At 39.0% G+C, this 21494-nt stretch overlaps 1 protein-coding gene across 7 annotated transcripts in view; it reads right to left on the bottom strand.

The window, feature by feature from the left end:
* Nucleotides 1-21494, bottom strand: part of IQSEC1 (IQ motif and Sec7 domain ArfGEF 1) — a 388154-nt gene that overhangs the window by 7168 nt on the left and 359492 nt on the right. For 5 of the 7 annotated variants that reach the window (XM_075432766.1, XM_075432767.1, XM_075432770.1 and 2 more), the window contains 7 exons: nucleotides 20915-20944; nucleotides 18472-18597; nucleotides 16709-16808; nucleotides 12137-12298; nucleotides 11283-11459; nucleotides 3247-3296; nucleotides 1164-1906 (listed from right to left, as the gene is read on the bottom strand). In XM_075432766.1, coding sequence (XP_075288881.1) covers nucleotides 1319-1906; nucleotides 3247-3296; nucleotides 11283-11459; nucleotides 12137-12298; nucleotides 16709-16808; nucleotides 18472-18597; nucleotides 20915-20944 — 1233 coding nt within the window. In that variant the 3' untranslated portion in view covers nucleotides 1164-1318. Of the gene's footprint in view, nucleotides 1-1163; nucleotides 1907-3246; nucleotides 3297-11282; nucleotides 11460-12136; nucleotides 12299-16708; nucleotides 16809-18471; nucleotides 18598-20914; nucleotides 20945-21494 lie in introns of those variants that run through there. The other 2 variants (XM_075432772.1, XM_075432773.1) reach the window with 2 other exon arrangements.

Here is a 21494-nt window from a genome sequence, read left to right as displayed (position 1 = left end):
TGCTGAGTGCTGGGCACTTTCAAAATGTGATGAGTAAAAATGGTGAAGCCACTTTGTTGCTAGCACATGGCTACATGGAATTACTTTTTTTTTTTTATATATATATATATAAAAACCCTATACTAAATTCTAAAACAAACCTTCAAGTTTTAGAGCACTTCCACCTGGAAACACTCTGACTAGAATTCAGCTTCATTCAGGGTAAAAATGAGAAATTATGGTAAACGGGAAACGAAGTAGCTGAGAAAGATGGAAGTTTGCCATTTTTATGTTTGAGATGAATGTTTTTGCAGTGTATACATGCACCTGTCGTAACTCTTCATGTGTGTGCATTAAATCATACGCATACAAAAGAAATGTGGATCATGTAAATTCACAGTTATCACAGCCATTAAAGTGTCTAAGAATTTGTGACCAATGCTTGAAGATGACCACTGGTAAATGGTCACCCTACATTGCTACGGTATAATTACTGCATCTTAACGAGTTTGCTTACCTGAAATAGCAGAGCAGTTATAATACTGATTACGTATGATATTACAGTGTTAATAAAATAAGGATTTATACAAAGCAGTATTTGACTACAACATTTAAATGCTATGTTACTTGGCACATTTAGTAATGATTGCTTAGAAATCCTAGCAAGTCCAGAGGACTCTTAATGAAAATACTGAAATGTCTGAAATTTGTTTCTAACGTTTAATATTTTTTGGTCTACTCTTTCATATGCTATTCATTTATTATACTGTCCTATCAAGTAAGTGGAATTCCTTGTAAAGTCTATATTGCTAGTTTTGTGGACTGAAAAAATTTCTTTCCAAGCACAAATGTTAACTATACAGTATATATATATATTTATATGTATATATTTATATTATATAAAGTTTACTTACGTACTTTCATCAACCATATCAGGTCTACTTATTTGTTTTGCCCATTGACAATAAAAGAGCAAGAATGCAACACTTGGTTCAGTATCACTTTTTTCCTTTTTTCATAGACTAAGTTTTTATTACGCCTGTAAAATTGTCAAGGGATTTGGTGTAAAAGGTAGCTCTACTCGTATTCAGCAAGCAGCATGTTTTCAAGGCAGTTTGGAAATAAGAACTAACCAGATGGTAAGCGTCTATTGAGCAGATAAGTAAAACCAGTATCGACTGCGCTAACTTGAATGATTTTATTTCGTAACAGCAAGCCTTCAAGCTCACACAACTCGGTTAAATTGTCTAGGTAAAAACTGACAATATTATTTGTTGCTTCTTCTAAGTGCCCTTGTGACGTTGTTTAAAACTACAGTTATTAGGAGGGCCAATACGTCCTAGACTATTGTGCTGATGCCGCTGTGTTTGGGCTTGGTGCTGGCTGCAGTGGAGGGAGGCGGTGGCGGTCCGTGGTGATGCTGAGAGTGCTGGGGATGAGAAGAGTGCCCTGGGTGCGGAGGGGGCAGCGGCGGATGGGGAGAGTGGGTGTGCTGCACGTGGGGGTGCTGCATGTACGGAGGGTGCTGGGAATGGGGCACGTGCTGGTGATACTGGTGTGGGTGCTGGATGTGCTGGGGAGGGTGGTAGTGGTGGTGGTGGTGGTAGGGCGGTGGGTTCTGCTGCATGTGGCAGTACTGCGAGTGGTGCGAGTGCACTTGTGCCTGCGTCTGCCCCTCAGCTGGCCCTGCATGATGCATGGCAGAAGGATGCTGTGAGTGCTGCTGATGTGGGATTACTGGAGGGTGCGGAGGTTGCTGTGATGAGCCAGATGGTGGATGGCCTTGGGAGGGTGGCTTTCCCCTTTTACTACCAAATAAGGAACCTAGGAGTGAGGAGGAGTTAGGCATAGTCTGGTGAGGGCGAGATGGACACTCTCGGGTTGATGTAGCTCTTCGGCGCATGTGAGGACTGCTAATGATGGACCCCTAAAAAGAAATTAATAGAAATAAAAATTAAAAAAAAATCTTAAAATGTTTAAAAGAAAAAGTTCACACTGACCCACAAACTCCTCCTTCAGTGTTCACATGGGTGGACTATGTTAAGAGTTCTAGGAAAAATTTTATTTCCACCTTCTCTAAGTTGCCAGTGAGGCATTCATGCCCTTCTTCTTGGGATATATGAAGCATTAAAAACTTTTTCTCTCAGTACTTTAACATCGAAACCTATGACTTTAAATGAGAAAAATGTCACGGAAGAGTAACATGATGTAAGACTTAGGAGTGTGTTTTTAAAGGAAAAATACATTTTAAAATACTGTGAAAAATACCATACTTGCTTTTTTACAACAAAAACCCCTATATTAAATTCAACTAAATAGTTAAACTCACAGCAGCAAATATTACAGTTACAATTCAGATTTCAAAACAGTATTTTAAACTTTTTTTTTTTATAGTAGTTTTCCACTACTATATGCCACAGTGCTGCTTCTAAAGCCTACCTCTGAATTATGTGTTAAATGGAACCATACCATTTTTGCCACTAAGATTTCTGTGTGATTGTGTTCTTCTGCCCTGTGGTCCAATGTTCTCTATTAAATAGCCTGGAATGCTGTATTTAGTTTCTGGAAGTTTGGGGGTTGTATTTTTTAAAAAGAGTTATGGGACACAACAGTACTTAGGCAAAGTGTGCTAGAATTAAACTGCAATCTACCTAAAGCAAACACAAACAAAAAAAAAAAAAGAAAGAAAAAAAAAGAAAAACTCTGCAAGCTGAATCCAGAGACATGAACAGTATATATATATATAAATGGTTTGAAGATGAATGAAATCTCATGAAATCCACATTGAATTCACCTACAATTTCTTTCTCCCATGCCCTATCTGTGCAATTCCATGGTGTCATGACTGCATACATTTAGCAATTTAACTTGAAAATAAGCAATGGGAATGGTTGAGCATGAAAGTCAATAGTTGTAGCTAAATACCAAACAGCAAGAACAGTGTACTTGGTGACAAAGAGCAAGTGGGCTTTTAAGCTGGGACCAGACTGAAATGGTGGCAAAAGGACACATCATATTCATTTAACCATGCTTGCAGGAACAAAGGGAACAAGGTTAGCTCAAACCAAAAATGGCATTGGTCTAAAACAAGCTGTCAGTGCTTTTTAAGCTGGAAGAATACGGAGTGAGTAGCCTAGGCATGCATTTTATTTGAGGCAGGCAGGTTATATGTTAGAAGAAAAAAAGAGCAAAAAAATATGTATATAAAAGAAAGGTTTGAAATGCACATCATCACATCCAGCTAGACATCAGTAACTTCCTACTTACTTCCATATTGCTGTCTAGCGATCCTGCACTGCTGCGTCGCCCACGCTTGCCTGCCCAGGACATGCAACACCATAGATTAGAGACTGAGACAAGACCCCCGTGAAAAACAGCTGCTTTCCCTGAATCACTAGAGGAGTCTCTAAACGCAACTAGAGGGGCTGCAGGGAGGTTAACATGGCACTGGACTGGTACAGCAGCTACCAAGGCAGAAAATGAGATTTTTTAGGCCATTAGTTATATTAAGCTTCTGTACCTGACTGATTTTTAAGAGGTGGCATTGTTGTGAATCAACTATCAGTAAGCAGGGTGTGATTTTTAAAAATTTGTACAACTCTTAAAATGCATGTATTTTAGCATCTATATTTAGTAGTACAGTTATGATTTTGACCAGCAACAATTTTAAATTGTTGATTTCCTGGCATCTCATTGTCTACGAAGTGTCTTTAGACTAACATCATATATATATATATAAAAAATATATTTGTGGGGTGGTATTAATTTAAATACAAAATTTCATATTGGCATATTCTGAACTTCAGTGTGGGGGATTGGTGAGGGACATCGGTTTCGTCATTTGATTTTCAGTTTTGAACCTCAGTGGATTTCATATAATCTTCTTTCATGAGGTTTTAAAAAAACTAAACTTAATTTTCAATCAATAAATCCGGAATCTGTCTTGACATTATGGCTAGGTTTTGTTTGTTTAGCTGTGCAGTGCTTTAAGTATGATGGATTTGTTCTCCAATATTTTCAAACTGCCAAAGACATTTCCCTAAAACTACCTGTGAAACACCAGACTGTGTGCCTGAAGAGGCAGAATACTGCAGTGGCTATACATAGGACACAGGATCCCAGATTTTCTCTCTCATTTCACAGGAGAGAAAATAACATATGGCTGCAGTGGAAACAGGTATTTTTTAAATGATAGCTTATTGACAATTGCTCTGAGAAGTTTCTCTTCGCTGGCAGGGTGTATAAACACAGCTAACCTTTGAATTCAGGGTGATCCAGGTCTCAAAGCTTCTCTAAAATCGACGTGTTTTTAGAAACCTAAATTTTCTCAATGCTTTCTCCTTGCTTTCCCGCAAGGCCATCTACCAAAGACAATCTCCACATTGCATTGCTGCCTTCAGAATCTTCTGCTCTAACAAGTGGTTTTGGAAAGGAATGTGAAGATTTCAGCACCACTGAGCCACGTACCCTCACCTTTAGAAGCCTAAAAGGCACACAGTATCAGAGCTAAAGAGAAGAACTTTGGGACTGGTTTGTAAGTGGGACACAAAAGGGATTCCTGGGAGGTTCACCCTTACTTCTTGACACACCCTCTCATAGATCAATTTAGACTATCCATAATGTCATAAGATTAGTATGACCTAAAAATAGCACCTATTGGATCTGTCAGCATAACTTTGACCTGGCTGGTGGTGGGATGCCACCCTGCAACAGAAGTTTAAGAGCTACAGTTCTCTTTACAGTACTGTAACGTTTCCCCACCCTCTCATTACCCTCCAGAGCTACTCTCCAGTACAAACCCCTCTACACTGACATTAAATTGAGGGGAAGGCATTTGTGGTCGAGGTGTTTTGTTCAGCTTGTTAAATTTGTTGGAATTTTGAACAATTCCCCTAGACAGGCTCTTTGTCAAAAGCTTGGCAGTTCATCTCTTGCTGCAGTTTTACCCTCATTCAAAGCCATAACTGTGATCTCATGACCGCCCCAAGAAAAGCCGTTTTTGATAATCCCTTATTTTTACTTCTAGTCAGGCTTTGATATTTTTCTGCTCTGCTAACGGGATTAGTACTGATTAACACTCAGATCACTCTTGCTTGCCAATACAAAAACACAGAGGAAGATAGCCGTCTCTTAACTTAGCAGTCAGTGTTGCAAATAAGACTGACAGCTGCCACAAGCCATTAAACGTGGCCAAAAAGTCAAGCAAAACAGGAAAATCTAATGCCTTTTGCACACGGCCAAGTCTCTAATAAAATAACCATGAACACGGCATATACACAGTATATATGGACAGAAAGAGACAGATGGATTTTTGCTTAGAATAACTTCAGGGCAAAGTAGTGCTAGCAAAGCCAAGAACAAACAGAAAATCCTACTTAAAATGCTGTAATTTCCCTCAGATAGGCACTATCACCATAAAGATTGCTTTGTTTATTTTCTTAAAAACAAACTGAACCCAATTCTTTCGTGACCTGCAGTGTGATATGAAAGCTATTAAGTAAATCCGCTGGAGCGTTCCCTCTGCCAACGTGTGTTTATACAAGACTGTTCTCTGGTCTTTGAGATGGCATCCCATCTCCAAAATGTTTCCCTAGAGCTGCAGCACTCAAATGTATTTCAAGAAAATGGTGACTCTAGACTAGAATTGTATGTAAGCATAACTCTGTACTCGCATAATAGTTAACAGCTGTGATACAAAGCAAGGTGGTATTTATCAAATCTGAAGACCAGTTTGGCTTAATATATTCTGATCTACATGCAATTTTTAAGGACGTCACTTAGAGTGGTTTTCAATTTATTTTTGTAAATTTCAGTTTAATTTAACCTTTTCTGATTCATGCCAACAATTCACTGATGTTAGATATGAAAGCTCTTTGAAAGAAGTATCTTTAACTTACATAAGTATAATACGCCTCGTGTAAGTACACACATTATATGGGACTAAGAACATTTCAAATTCATAGTGGAAATATTAAGGGATCAAAATATTTTTACAAACTTAAGCATTCCAAAAGAAAATACACAGTTTCACTAACAAAAATCCGCTCTACCTTGCAGAACTTGATCTCTCAGATGTGCAGATCAATACAGTAAATGTATGTATCTCTCACTGCTACCCTGTATTTCTTGAAACTCTGTACTATGCCAGTGAGACACACTGATATCTAAACAATCTAGCTTTGTATGTCTTGGGGGAAAAAGTTTGGAAGAAAGTCCTGAATTCAGGTTTTGGTAAAGCAAACTAACATAGCAGCTCTTAAAGCAATGAGTTGTTCCGCTAGCCTCCAAAGGCTGTGACATTGACGGTCCCAGCAGCAGCAGAATCTGTAACCATCGCTACTGAGCTTACAGGTATTACCCAACCTGACTTGCTCAAAATTATCTGAACAGTATGCTCTAACCCTTAATTTCGAGAGACTGCTTTCCAGGGTGAAAAGACTCTTTGTAACCTTCACATTTTGATCTTGTGTTCTGGGTGAAACAGGTACAGTCTTAAGATCACACAGCAACTGTGAGAATAGTTTCTTGGCATCTTCGAACAGATTATTCTCAAAATACTGAGTATGCCCCAGCAGATGAGAAAACAGCATAAACATAAAGCAGAAGAGTGTGGCCAGCAGGTCGAGGGAGGTTCTCCTCCCTCTCTGCTCTGCCCTGGTGAGGCCCCATCTGCAGTGCTGTGTCCAGTGCTGGGCTCCCCAGTTCAAGAAAGATGAGGAGCTACTGGAGAGAGTCCAGGGGAGGGCTATGAGGATGGTGAGGGGACTGGAGCATCTCTCCTATGAGGAGAGGCTGAGGGAGCTGGGCTTGATCAGCTGGGAGAAGAGAAGGCTGAGAGGGGACCTTAGAAATGCTTATAAATATCTGCAGGGTGGGGGTCAGGAGGACGGGGCCAGACTCTGTTCAGTGGTGCCCAGCGACAGGACGAGGGGCAACGGGCACAAACTGAAGCAGAGGAAGCTCCAGCTGAACCCGAGGAAGAACTTCTTCCCTCTGAGGGTGACGGAGCCCTGGCCCAGGCTGCCCAGGGAGGCTGTGGAGTCTCCTTCTCTGGAGATATTCCAGCCCCGCCTGGACGTGGTGCTGTGCAGCCTGCTGTGGGTGACCCTGCTTGGGCAGGGTGTTGGGCTGGGTGATCCCAAAGGTCCCTTCCAAGCCCTGCCACGCTGGGATTCTGTGATAACCACACCTTGCCTTGCTGAACTCCTCCTTCACTGGCAACGCAAGCCATGGCTCTTCCATAAGACAGAAAAGTTGTTGATACAAAGGTGTTTATATACAGTGCAGGATGCCTTTGTATAACATACTTGTAAAATAGTATGCACACCACAAAAGACTTGATTCATACAAATCTGGTTTATTTAAAAAAACCCAGTAAATTCTATCATGCCCATTACTGTTGCTATTCCACTGCAGAATAGGAAATAAAACAACAGTGACAAAGGAAGAGACAGGAAAAATCTCTCCCTACTTGGAAAGCTCTGCTAATAAGGGAGAAGACTGCTACTATCCTCCATCCTATATAATGTAGCAAAATCCATGGGAGAGGACGAAGAAAACAACCTAGTAACCCCATGGCATCAGATGAACGAGGAGCCAAGGGACTGCACCATCCCATCACACATTGATTCAACAGATGAAGGGATTCTGTAATGGCATGAACTCAGAGAATTTTTAGGGGACTACAATGCTGAGGAGTTCCACAATCTTTTCCGTTACATTTTGGGATATAGGAAATTTTAAAAAAACACATGATGAAATTGTTTAAAAAAAAACCCCACATTAAAAAAGTTAAAGGTTGACAACTGCGATTATATGCACTATACAAATAGAATTGTTTTAATTCTGGAACTATTTTATGTTTTGGTTCTGGGTTTGTGGGTTGGTTTTTTTAAATAGTCTCTACGGATCTGTGATTGTTTTGAGATAGCTCAGGAGATTACGAGACAAGCACAACTTATATTATAGTAACCATTACACCATCCTGCACTTCTGTGCAGATTCCAGTATTACATAGGTATGCCAGTTGTATATTACCAAGGCAAACCATAAAATTACAATTTTTAAACCAGTGCAGTGTGTAAATATTATTCCCCCTTTACAGGTTAGGGATGGGGGGGAATAAAAGCTTGATTTGCCCAGGTGCTTACCACTGTAAACTCAATGTGCAAGCACTGGGTCCTCCAGCAACTCAAAGTCACTGGAATTCAGACTGACTAGCCCAAAATCAGTCAAGAAACCTGTGAGAGATACAGAATCAGAAATGCAACCAGTCTCATCCTCCATGCTCTGCTTCAGTGACCAAATCATTCTTCCCACGTACTAATGGCCATGATGAGACTTCACATCTTTCTGTAGACCTACTTATCATGTAACTGTATATGGCGTAAGTGGTGAAATGTCCAGAATTCTATCAGAACCCATAAAACTCAGCTTCAGCTGCATTAAAATTTGTTTGTCTTCTAATATTTTTCTCTAAACTAAGAATTTCAAAGTCTAGGGCAAATAAATTCAGTTCTTCCTTGACTATAGCTCAAGAATTTTTCTTCTGAGAAAAAGAAAGCATTAAATACTTTTGACATATTCACATCTTGGAACAGTTGGTTGACATTTTCTGCTTTTTATTCCATGGAAAGAACTGTCAATCCACAGTGAACGATACTATCCTTAAAATCAAGAGACTCTCATTCACATCCCTTTTGCAATTATGATTTAAGCTATCATGGCAAATGCATGGAAGAACAACCATCAGGAAACAATTCCTGACATTGTCTCTTGACGGTGAAATCTTCCCTTTTCTTATGGTTTACAGCTGAGGAGTCAGAATCATTCAGGGTATCAACATTCATTAGATCTAAGAAGCTTTTGAATTGTCACTCTTTTCCAAGAGAGAAATTTAAAGTCACTTTCCACAGCCACCATTTACTACTGTCATACCTGGCAGAGAGTAATGGACTGTTGTATTGTCACATACCCGTGCAACCAATATGTTGTTCAATGAGATTTCCCCTTCATTGAATAAATATTTTAAATTTTTCAAATTTGTTTTTGCAATGTTCATTGGACAATTATCTGCCTCACTGCATAAATATGTAACCAGTCAATTTTCTCATGTTTATTAGATTTCTGTTTAAATCTCTAAAAAGTCTCTAAAAATCCACTATCACCATGCCTTTTCCTACAGAAAGACACACATCCACACACAGTGCCACTACTCCTGTTCCTCCTCCTTTTTGATCTTGTGTTTCATCCACTAAAAGAAGAATTGAGGCAACCTAACTCGGTACTCTTTTACAGAAGCAATTTAGTATGGTACAAACACTGGGACGCAGTATCTTGATAACGAAAGAGATTTCTTTTTTCTATGGATCATCTGTCCCATACTAAAACAAAATGAGCCTCACATGCAAGCTATTCACTCAGAAAAGGCAGAAAAGACATGTATAATTTCATTAAAATTACACCAAATAACAAAGCAAATAACAGGTATGTAATTTCTCAAGCCATTTGCACTGCACAAGACCAAACAGAAACTCTCCATAATTCTCAACACAAAGTTAAAATTAAGTTTAGTTGGGTTTAACAAACTCATTGATAAACCCTGCAGTTGTGAATGATTTTTACTTTTATTATGGAAAAAAGTTATTTTCAGTAATAAGCATGCCAATTGTAGGCATGCCCTGCTGAAACGTGAAATGTTTTCATGATTACAAATACTTGTTTATTGCATAAAACCTGTAACATGAATTTAAATACATGGCAATGTTTGAAAGACAGGGATGAAAAATTCCCATGGGATGAAAAGATTAATCAGAAATCACATTTATGGGTACAGCTACCCACTGAACTCACATATTCAACAATATGGTAGTTCTCATTCTAATGAAATAGAAACAAAACGATGAAAAAGGATGATGAAAGTTTCCTCAAATCTGAGATATAACAGTGGTGAAGACTAGCGCCTTGATCTAAAATCCATTGAAGCCAATCAAGCACCAATATTCAATTTCAGCCTGATTTTGGATCAAGGTCCTGGGCCTTTTTAATGAAGAAAATGGACATATGAGTATGAAAGCCTAAACAGAGAATAAAATATTTGAAAGAGCTCACTCTCTACATATTTGTATGCACATACGTACACCCACAAAACACAGGCTGTAATTTCAGTTTACAACAATTTTATTTATTGCAGCATAGCTAAAATCTCTTCTTTAATTAAAAAAGGAAAAAGGTAAAAGTAGCGTCTACTACCAAAGATATGCATAGTATTGAAATTATGACTATACTGTAAATCATCACTGCAATTAAAAGAACACATCAGAGCATGTAACACAGACTAGGAACTAAAAAAATAACTAAAAATAATATATAGTTGCTACTATCCCCAAAAGTGCTTTCTGAATATTGGGCATGGTGTTGAGATACGACTTCTTGTAAACACCAGGAATCGCATTTAACACTGAGAGAAGGTTACTACACACGGTAGCCTGTATTACATGGGTATGCCAGTTGTGTATTACTGAGGCAAACCATAAAATAAAAACATACCAAACTTCCCCTGGCTTTTCTTTAGCTAAAAAAATCACACCACCACTCCTTTCCAGTCTTTAGCTATATTAATCAGTTAATAAATCTTAAGACACATCAGTGGTTTTGTGGGATATCAGTATTCTTGTTCACTAGGGCTTCCTCTATTATATTGGCAATAGTATTTCACAATAACCTCTTTTGCAAGAATTGGGAACTTCATCTTGAGTTACAAAACAATAAAAGAGCATCAGGGACACACTAACAGAATTATATAGCTCTAGGCAGAATTTAGTAGGGCTTCACTCAATTTCATTCATCGATGTGGTAACACAGGTACACTTGAGCACAAAATACACAGAAAGCGGTCATTACACACAGACCAGTTTCTTTTCTTTTCTTTCTAAGCCTACTGTATGAGGGGAAAGAAGCAAAGGGGAAGGAAGAAAGAAAAAAAAGGAAAACTAAGCGGGTTACTCCTAGCACGTCTACCATTTTTTAATAAAACACTTACAATTTTTCCTCTGTCTTCACTCTCCTTTAAAAGTATATATAGCAATCTACAACGGTTTAAATGCTTTCAAATAGTGGTTGCTTAATAGAACAAGGGTAAAAAACAAACAAATTAAACATGAACTATGAAAGAGGAGCTCTTTAAAAGGTTTGAAGTTTCAGTAGTAGCAGTTCTGGAAGCCCACCGTGAGCTGGGCTTTATAGGCATCATTCCCACATCTCTGCATGCACTAGCCAGGCGCGGAAACAAGGGCAGGGCTTACCTGCTTCCGACAGGTCTCTGAGGGAGCTGCTCAGGGCGCTTCTTTTCAGCCCCTCCCCGGTAGCATAGCTGTCATCCAGGCAAGCTCGGTTCAGCGTCCCGTTGCCAGAATCTTTTTTCAGACTGGAGCATTGCGACATGCTTGGACGTACCACACCCTTCTGTTTTTCTAGCTCAGCTGAAACAAAGAGAATAATTTTGCAATTAATATTTATTGACTATAATGAAGGACATGGTAACATCACCATTTCTGTACGTGATCGTGTATTACTGTGAATAACAGATAAGAGTACATTTTGGCACTGTTAAACGCCACGGAGGAACCTCACCCCTGTGCTAACAGCTTTATATTACAACACACAGGTTGAAAGGCGATTCCACTTTTGGAAAAACAGAAAATAAAATCCCATGTTTAGACACTCACTTAACTTCCAGCAGAATATATGAAATTCTATTATAGCTACCTAATTGAGAGAATACAGGAATGTCAACATGGAAAGACAGAAAAATTCAATGAAACTTCTTTGAAGGGCCACCACTGAGAATTTCAGTGACGTAAATGATCCCTAAAATTCTTACTGTAATTTGTACTACAAATTACAAATCCATCTTTCCTCCAGTCCATTGCTATACGCAGTTTGGCCAGGCTAAATTTCCACTGCAGTAAATAACAGTTAATGAACTCAGCTGGGGCTTAAGATGTCATTGGGTTTTTCCTCTTTCTAGAATGAAAGCTGTGGAAAAAACCCACATTATTTTGAACTTTCAAAGAGTTCTAATGGGTTACACACATATTCCAGATTTTCTTATTTCATTAGCTTGAAAATGCTCTATTATATGTACCTTTGTACTTACACTCTATTCTGTGCTTTTCCATTTCTTGAACCTCTGCAATTGACTCCCTCAAATCATCTGTAAACTTCTTCCTGTCCTGAGGATTTGGTGCATTGAAATTTATCAGTACTTTGATATCTGCTCCTGGAACGGCTGACGTGAGCCGAATACCATTGGGGTAATCTAGAAGAGAGAGTCAAGAAAAACTAAGCTCTGATTATTCCAACCACTTTTCTTTTTATGAAAAAAACCCCAACAAAACAAACCCACAACAAAACCTAAAGGCTTTTTACTAGTATTATCATATAGGAGACACAGTCAGAAAAATAAAAGTCGAAAGGCACAGAATTAGAATGAAAATCCCTAAGATACATTGGAACTGCTTAACTGTCAAGATACCAAATAAATACTGAAAGATAGTCTTTATGCAGCTCTACCCTTAAGGTACAATATACAATAGAAAAGAAAAAATCCCAGGAAAAAAAAACCAAAAAAAATTTTAAGGGGATAATTTTTGTTTCATGGAACGGGTTCCATTCCCCACCTTACTGAAGTGTGACCAAAGTTTTGCTGAGTAAAGACTACTTGAACACATCTTCAGTACTAGAAACTGTCTTACACTTTTAACTTGGCATTTGCAGGAAGACAAACATACTAGTATGTACAGCTTTTAGTACTCCCTATTAAGTTGTGTTCCCTGGACAACCTACTTTCATTTAAAAAAAAAAAAAAAAAGTTGTAATTATCTGTGAAATCACATACTGAGGATGAAAAAGGCGTGGGTCCCTGTCCCCCCCCCCCTTTTGTCCCGTGTTACGGACATCTTCCCAATAAAAGGCAGATTTGTCAGCAAACTGTCTTTGCCTCTTTTCTAGCTGGACATCTGAGAATGCAAATTTTAACAGCTGGTCAAAAATATCTCCTGGTTGAGACAGAATGTTCATTGACAGAAAGGTAGCTTATAATGAAGATATGTTCTGCTATAGAAAACAGAATTAGCCTTCGCTTGAAGCACAGACCTGTAGAAATGGGGTGTCAGAAGAACTCAAAATGCGCATTCCAATTCAAAATGTTTTCTTTTACTCAGCTGCTTGACCTTCTTGGTTTGCTAAAGCTCTCAAATATTTACTTAGGTATTCAATCTGAAGTTCAAGTGCTCCCATGTACTAAAAATTCGTTCCCTCAAGAGCCAGCAGAAAATGTAAGGTAGTCTTTTCCTCAAACTCATTAGGTTTCAATAATATACAGACTTAAAATATCGAGAAACAAATACAACTGCTAAGCTTTTTTAAAAGTATGTCTTAACTTCCAAATCAGATTTGCAACTGAAAGCGAAGCAAGTCCATTTACCATTCTCAGGTGGAAAAAGGTGCCAGCTACCGCAAGAGGGGAAGGAGGGAGCAAGAATTTGGGGCTTCTGCCAGGGTCTGACACCAACAGCTTGCACAGAAGCAACGTATAGCTGATCTGCTTCTCCTGACCACCTGACAATTGCAGCTACCTTCAATCGAATCAGACAGCCGCCTCCAGGTGTCTGCAGCTGCTGTCGTTCAGAACACAGCCAAATGGCCAGAAGTGCAGAGGAGCCTGGTGCTCACAAGCTAACAGGAGGAGAGCCTGGTGTAACAGCACGTACTGCTGTGAACACTGAAACTGGATGTGCAGCAAACAGCTCGAGAAAGTGCACCGCTTGGAAAAAAAACAGTTTATGAAACCAAACAAGAAAACTTGGTAAGCCCAAAGTCACATGGGCCACCTTCAAGTATGAACAAAGAACAATGAATATCCACATACTAAACAAACAAAAATGTTTCATTACCAGAGATGCTTCTCTACATCACATTGATTAAGCATCAGGAAACACTGACGTACGTATTTACTGGTTCAGACACGCTCTCTCGAAAGCGATCAGCTTGCTCTTTGTATTTTCAGTGATTTTGACTGAAAATGTAAAATATACTTCCCTTATGGCCTACTTATTTACTAGAGATACATGACATTCTTTCCCCTTTTGGAGCTCATCCGTCCCTCAGTGTAATTGACTTCTATCATCAGAAGCTAATTCTTCCATCATCAGCGCCAACCATTTTGTTCAACCTCACCAGCAGCCATGCCAATATTTTTGTTTCTTCTGCTTTAGTGACACTACATTTTGTTTACTTAAAACCAGCTGATTCGGACAGCTGCTACATACAGATTTACTGAATGGTATGATGGCTCTGCCCAAAATACCCCACAGTTTGCTGGGGACAGGGGAAACCAAGAACATGAATTCTGCAAACCAGAGGGGAAGAATACTTCTGTTTCCCAACCGGAAAACACTGCATTCCACCTGACAGGCACCAGTATTAGAAGTACAACCAGCTCACTGATTCACCATAGTGAATCCACCTTAGGAGCCCACCTATGTCTACTAAAGTGTCTCAGTTAAAATGCCTCCAGTTCACCGGGAGGAATCCAACCTTTTACTCCTAGTTCCACTACAGATATTTTTAAATTTACTTGAACAAATTGTTTTAACTTAGCATGCTTATATGATATTTAGTTTTTTTTAACTTATTTAACTTGACATCAGAGGAATTATATAGTCTTCTATTTTTAGCAGAATCCAGGACAGAAATATTTGGCTTTCCTCTCTAAAAATGAATTTTATATCATGTAACGTGTGCACAAGAGAGACTGAGAATGAATGTGTACGCACATAAATAATCCGCAGGCTACATCGCTGCTACAAGCTCTACAAAATCTCCCCTTTTGAAATCTCCAAATGCTTTGACTCAGCGGCTTCTTTTCAGTGAGACAAACATCACAGCGCATTCTCAAGGACAAGTGAAAACTAAGAGCTTTGCACAACAGAAGAGCACAGAAACTACCGAATGTCACACTGAACTGTGCCCAATTTAGCACGAAGGTGAAGGTTTGGTTTGCAAACCATTAAGTCAGGTCAAGTAGGCTGTCTCCCTATGTACCATACGAATAACTTCGCTCTGCTACGCTATTACTGATGCTGTCTCTGGGCTTAAAATCTACACGAGCATTAGCAAACTATTTGCTTTTTGTTTGGTTGTTCTCTGCTAAGACTAAGCTTGACAAGTATTAAAGATAAAAAGAATATTGGATTGCTGCAGATTGCAATTGACAAAAACAAAAGGTGTCAGAAAATACAAACTTTAATCCAGATTCGCTGCTTTGTATTTATATTTGAACAAGTATACACTACCTAGGCACAAAGTTAAGATATAAATCAGGAAAATAAATTACTTAGTGGTTTGAATTACACATATCATTATAACAGTCATTATTTATTGTCAGGCATTCAGTTCCAGCTAACTGTACCATTGACTCAGCAACAGATATAACATCTTTGTTTCTTTACAGACATTTACAGGTGGACTGAGAACTGGCTGAATGGCAGAGCTCAGGGGGTTGTCATCAGTGGCGCTGAGTCTAGTTGGAGGCCTGTAACTAGTGGTGTCCCCCAAGGGTCAGTACTGGGCCCAGCCTTGTTTAACTTCTTCATCAACAACCTGGATGAAGAGTTAGAGTGTACCCTCAGCAAGTTTGCTGATGACACCAAACTGGGAGGTGTGGTAGATACACCAGCAGGCTGTGCTGCCATTCAGCGTGACCTGGACAGGCTGGAGAGCTGGGCAGAGAGGAACCTGATGAGGTTCAACAAGGGCAAGGGCAGGGTCCTGCACCTGGGGAGGAACAACCCCATGCACCAGCACAGGCTGAGGCTGACCTGCTGGAGAGCAGCTCTGCGGAGAGGGACCTGGGTGTCCTAGTGGACAACAGGTTGACCATGAGCCAGCAGTGTGCCCTTGCTGCCAAGAAGGCCAATGGCATTCTGGGGTGCATCAAGAGGAGTGTGGCCAGCAGGTCGAGGGATGTTCTCCTGCCCCTCTACACTGCCCTAGTGAGGCCTCATCTGGAGTGCTGTGTCCAGTTCTGGGCTCCCCAGTTCAAGAAAGATGAGGAGCTACTGGAGAGAGTCCAGCAGAGGGCTATGAGGATGGTGAGAGGACTGGAACATCTCTCCTATGAGGAGAGGCTGAAGGAGCTGGGCTTGTTCAGCCTGGAGAAGAGAAGGCTGAGAGGGGACCTTAGAAATGCTTACAAATATCTGAAGGGTGGGTGTTAGGAGGATGGGGCCAAGCTCTTTTCAGTGGTGCCCAGCGACAGGACAAGGGGCAACGGGCACAAACTGAAGCAGAGGAAGTTCCGTCTGAACATGAGGAAGAACTTCTTCCCTCTGAGGGTGACAGAGCCCTGGCCCAGGCTGCCCAGGGAGGTGGTGGAGTCTCCTTCTCTGGAGATATTCAAGACCCGCCTGGACAAGGTCCTCTACAACCTACTGTAGGTGACCCTGCTTCGGCAGAGGGGTTGGACTAGATGACCCACAGAGGTCCCTGCCAACCCCTACCATTCTGTGATTCTGTTCTTTAGAAGCATTCACAAACATGTTTGGCTAGATTTGGGCTAAGTTTATTCCTAAATTCAGAATCAAGTCATGTCCATCCCTTTCACTCACACAAGTTTTTATTTTATTTATAAATAAAATGGTCATCCAAACAGAGAGGAAAGACTTACACTGGTTCTCAAAAAGAAGAACTTGCATTCCATAGAGGGAAAAGGACTGCCGGAAACTGTATGTGACTGAGTTCTTCTTCTTTTGAAAAATCTTGGTCACCTGAAAGTTATCAAATAAACAAAATTAAGCACCCTTTTTACCATATGTGTTTGTGGAAAATTACTGTTCTTAAGAATTAGCATATGAGAAAACACTTTATGGCAAAGAAAGCTATAATCTGCCAGAAAAGATGAACTACTATTTTTTTTTTTTAATTGCAACTGATGTATTTAACAAAGCTAGCTTTGAAACACTCGTATCTCTTTACCAGAAGGCTTAATGTTTTATCCAGACACAAAGCGTTCGTGTTTCCTATTCTCCAGAACTCTACTTCTTGAAATTCCTGATAGAAAAAAATGTACATGCTAGCAAAAATGTAAATACATTTAAGTTTTTCGTTTTAAAAAACTTTGCTGCTACCGCACTTTCCTTCATACTTTTTTCTTACGGTCTGACTACAGGCAAGACATGCCTATGGACCCGTCCACACAAGTTTAATTCTTTTTCCTTATCCTTACGTGCTGTGCAACCTTCCAAGCCTGCTTCACTCCTGTGCACCCCCACGTACAGTCTCACGCCATCTCATCCAATGGTGCCCTGTTTTCCCTATGACTTGTACAGCACCTATCTCAATTAAAGCTCTCAGTCTGTGGAAACCTTTACTTTTTGTTACAACAGAAGTAACATACTACTATTTACCATCAATTTTGGGATTCTCCTAAAGTGTGACTGCGACCACTCTTTATAACCAAGAGGTTTATTTTTACTAGTTCTTTCTAATTTTCACTTTTGGCGATGGCATTTTACTAGAACTGACAAATTTGGTCTATATTACTCCACAAAATTTTGATAAAACTACTGACATCTGAGTAAGTAATAAAAAATGACAGAAAACTCGCAACCTGAAGACAATAATGTTCCAGCATTTTATACCCAAGTTCACATTTACAACTAGGAGGTTATACTCACAATCAAAAGGATTAATTTTTTTTTTTTTATTTACTTCCTGGTTTTAAGGTCTGGAGGTATGTAAAAATTGCACACAATAAAATCATGCATCTGAAGTGTGCCTTTTTCGTAACTAAACATGAAGTATTTAGTTCAGTTCTTTGTTTTCAGGTAACAGCCGAATACATTCTAAGTAGAGTGCAACAAATTTTCCTATTTTTAAATCAACCAAATAATTCCAAGCTGTCACTGGACTTGTATGTTTGTTTTTCAAAAGACTGGGTCAAGTTAAATGTACGTCAAAAAGTAAAGTCAACTGTAGAATGTATTCCAACATATCCTATTCCTATTTCAATGAATAAACATGTCTGGATCATAGAACGTCTGGGGAATGCAAACTAGTATGTGATTTTATTTTTCCACAAGTAACTTGAATTCATTACTCACGGAATAAAGAATGTCTCCAATTATCCATTAGGCAAATAGGTAAACTGGAGGTACTTTTCATTCTTTATAGTAAAAGCTATTGCATCAAAGTATTTTCTTATAATAGAATGCAGTATTCAATAAAAAGGTTTCAGTTTAAAAGCAGTGTATATATAATGAAGAAAATTAAGAAAATTTAAATCTTAATCATCCAAGATTGTTGGAATACAGAGTAACCCGTAATAGATATGTATTTTTAGGAATCCTCATGGACTTAATTGGCACTGATTTAATGGAGAAAGGCATTTCTGAATACCTTCTAGAAGTCTGTCCACCTGAAAGTACATACCACAAGAAGATCATTAAATAAAAATATTTCTCGCTGGTGCAATCCAAGCTTCTGAGGTTTATTGGGATCTGGAACTTCAAACAGCCTACAGTAGCAAACAAGCCTCCGGTGGGGTAGAGAGAGGACCTATGACAATACAAAAGTTCATGGTTAATACAGCAATATTAAAGAAAGAGCATATTTCATAACCAGAGTCTTTTTTTGAATACTTCAAATATTTTTACCTTTAAGCCCACTAGACTTTTTCATTAAAGGACCAACAACATAAAAATAAAGAGTTGTATGCCACAAACTTGCATGACACCCAAACGTCATCAAAATTCTCATATAAAATATTCTGTAACAGCTTGCATTCCTGCATATGGACGCCAATGAAAGTTTTACTGGGGGCGGAGTTTTACTTTGTGAAATGATAAAACCTTGAAAGAACTTAGGATTAATCAAGTGGGAGCTCAAAGCAAAGCATGTTTGCTTTCCTGAGCATTTTTACATATCTTTATTAGAAGAAGGACGCAAAGCAACTTTAGCTTTTGTGAGATGAATACACTGACGTTGCAGACCACGTTTTGTCAGCCACTGAGTTAATCCAATTTGTTCATTCCCCACTACCAAGGAAATGGTGACATCAGGAAAAAGTAAATGCATTTTCAGTCTGGCTTATTTTCTCATGCCGGCAAGAAAACCAAGAATAATTTCCCATTTTCTTATTTGAAATGTCTGCTGAAGTTATCTCTGAATCTGCTGTTTTCAACCTAGTGAGACTTCATTTCTCTCAAATGCAAATGATGATATCTTGTCAACAATATTAGTAGAAGTCCTTTAAACTTTAAAAAATAGAAGCAGAGAATATTCTTTGTAACTAGACATATATTTCATTTATATATTATATTTCTTTATAATTCATGATTCTGCATGGGAATTAGGAGATTCACTAGGCAAAGAAAAACACACTGTTCAAGTCATAGAGTGGTTTGGGTTGGAAGGGATCTTATAGCTCATCCAGTTCCAACCCCCTGCCATGAGCAGCGACCCATCCCACCCGCCCAGGGTGCTCAGAGCCCTGCCCTGCCAGGGAGGGGGCAGCCACAGCTTCTCTGGGCAGCCGGGGCCAGGGCCTCACCACCCTCTTCTTCTTCCTCTACATGAGCAGGAGGGGCATTAGCTTAATTATCCTCCCTGAACTTGCAAGAAGAACACATTTAAGAAAAAGTCTGACATGTTCTAAAGGAGCCACTGTGGTGAGGAATGCTGGAGAATCAATGGTTTCTATTTTCAGGCTATTCTGGTAACTGAACAGCTTACACAGGTTCTCAGTGAAAAGAGGCAGGAATAAATGTTTCATGGTCTCATTCTCTCCTACCTCCAGACTTAGTTTCCCCAGCACATGGCAGTCTGAGATGTGCTACAGCAAGATAACAAAACCCAAGGGCAGTCACTGAGCCTATGAACTTGGAAACAACCACAGCGAGCTGTGGTATTGGAATTTAACTATAGACAGTGCTTTCACTCATAGCAACAGATGATCCAGTAAGATTCCCTTCTTCCATATTTCATAAAGGTCACATCTTTCCGTTTGTTTGTACAGTCCAACGGTACTGCCAGACATGCATCCATGGAACAATGATAGGTATTTCACTTTGGAATATGAAGCTAGCTTTGCATGGTTTTAATTGTTTCAACAGAAAAAGCAAGAAAAAGAAGATCAAAAAACCCCAAATTTTAAAGTTCCTTCTCTGAATTGCCCTGAGTGAAGATGCTAATGCACAGTGCAATTATAACTGAGGAAAAAAAAAAAATCATCATGATCAAATTTGTAGAAGTAAATCAGATTTCAGAGCACTACGTGCACTCCTCTGTTGTGAAGTGGTTTCTTTGTTCAAAACTAATAGCAATAACATTATCATGACATTAAAGTAAGTGGAACACTGCCTTAGAAGAATAGTTTTAGGATTATTATTGAATATGCCTGTAACTTAAATCTGGAATCAGTATTTCATATGTTCATCTACATTTCAGAAGAGAACTGTTAAATTAACTGGCAATATATTTCTAGAGTATCATTCAGTACTGAAATGGACCAGAAATAATGAACACACCAGGATCCAGGTGGAACGGTGAAGTGCAACCGTAATTTTACTTAGTTGTTTATTCTTTACGGGCTGTCTAATTTCTACGGTGATACTAGCATTTGAAATGCATAAAAAGTGTAGTAAAAGAAAATCCAGAAAACTCTTGCAAATAAATTGAGCAGTCTCAGGTAAATATATTTTTAAGAAAATCTTTATACTTTGGAGAGTTATTACTACAACAGTAGGAAAATTTTGCTTGAAAGAAGCCAAATTTTTTTAAAAGTTAAAATGTAATAGAATGCACTATTGCCAGTTTAAGAAAATGCCAGTTAAAACGACTATAAGTTTTGAAGGAGTATGAGAGAAATACCTACACAACCAAGTCCATGATGCAGAGATCCAATCTAAAGTAGAAAGACATATACAAGTTCATTAAACTTCAGAGAAACACAGTACTGTATCATAGCAAGTAAATACTTCATGGTTTTACTATAACTAAATGCCTATAAAGTAAAAACAAATATTTCTATCAATAAAGACTGTTGTTGGTTTCCTAAATTTTCTTTCACACAGATAAAAAGTCACTCAGCAGAAGAATCCTTGAACCTAGAACTCCATTGAAGGCATTGTTTTCTCAATCCCATTTAATTTACTAGGTCAGGATTAGTTTTAGGGTTTGGATTGCCACATGCCTGAATAAAAAAAGAACCATAAAAAACCCCATCTCCCACAGAAGCCTATATATAAACCTAAATCCCCAAACAATTACGGGAAATAAGTTTTGTATGAAAGCAGAAGTGACTATCAAATACTGACTTTAGAATATTTATTTCCTTTCTCCTCAAAACTATGTAAAAGCTTTTGTTATGAAAGTTTTGCTTTCTCTCTCCTCTGCTTCTTCCGAGAGATCTCCTCAATATTTCCTTACTGGGAAACAGAAGTGACTTAGATTTG

The sequence above is a fragment of the Opisthocomus hoazin genome, chromosome 11, assembly GCF_030867145.1.
Source record: "Opisthocomus hoazin isolate bOpiHoa1 chromosome 11, bOpiHoa1.hap1, whole genome shotgun sequence".
In the NCBI taxonomy this organism is placed as follows: domain Eukaryota; kingdom Metazoa; phylum Chordata; class Aves; order Opisthocomiformes; family Opisthocomidae; genus Opisthocomus; species Opisthocomus hoazin.
Note: the sequence above shows the minus strand (reverse complement) of the source record. Positions and strands in the feature narration are given on the sequence as shown.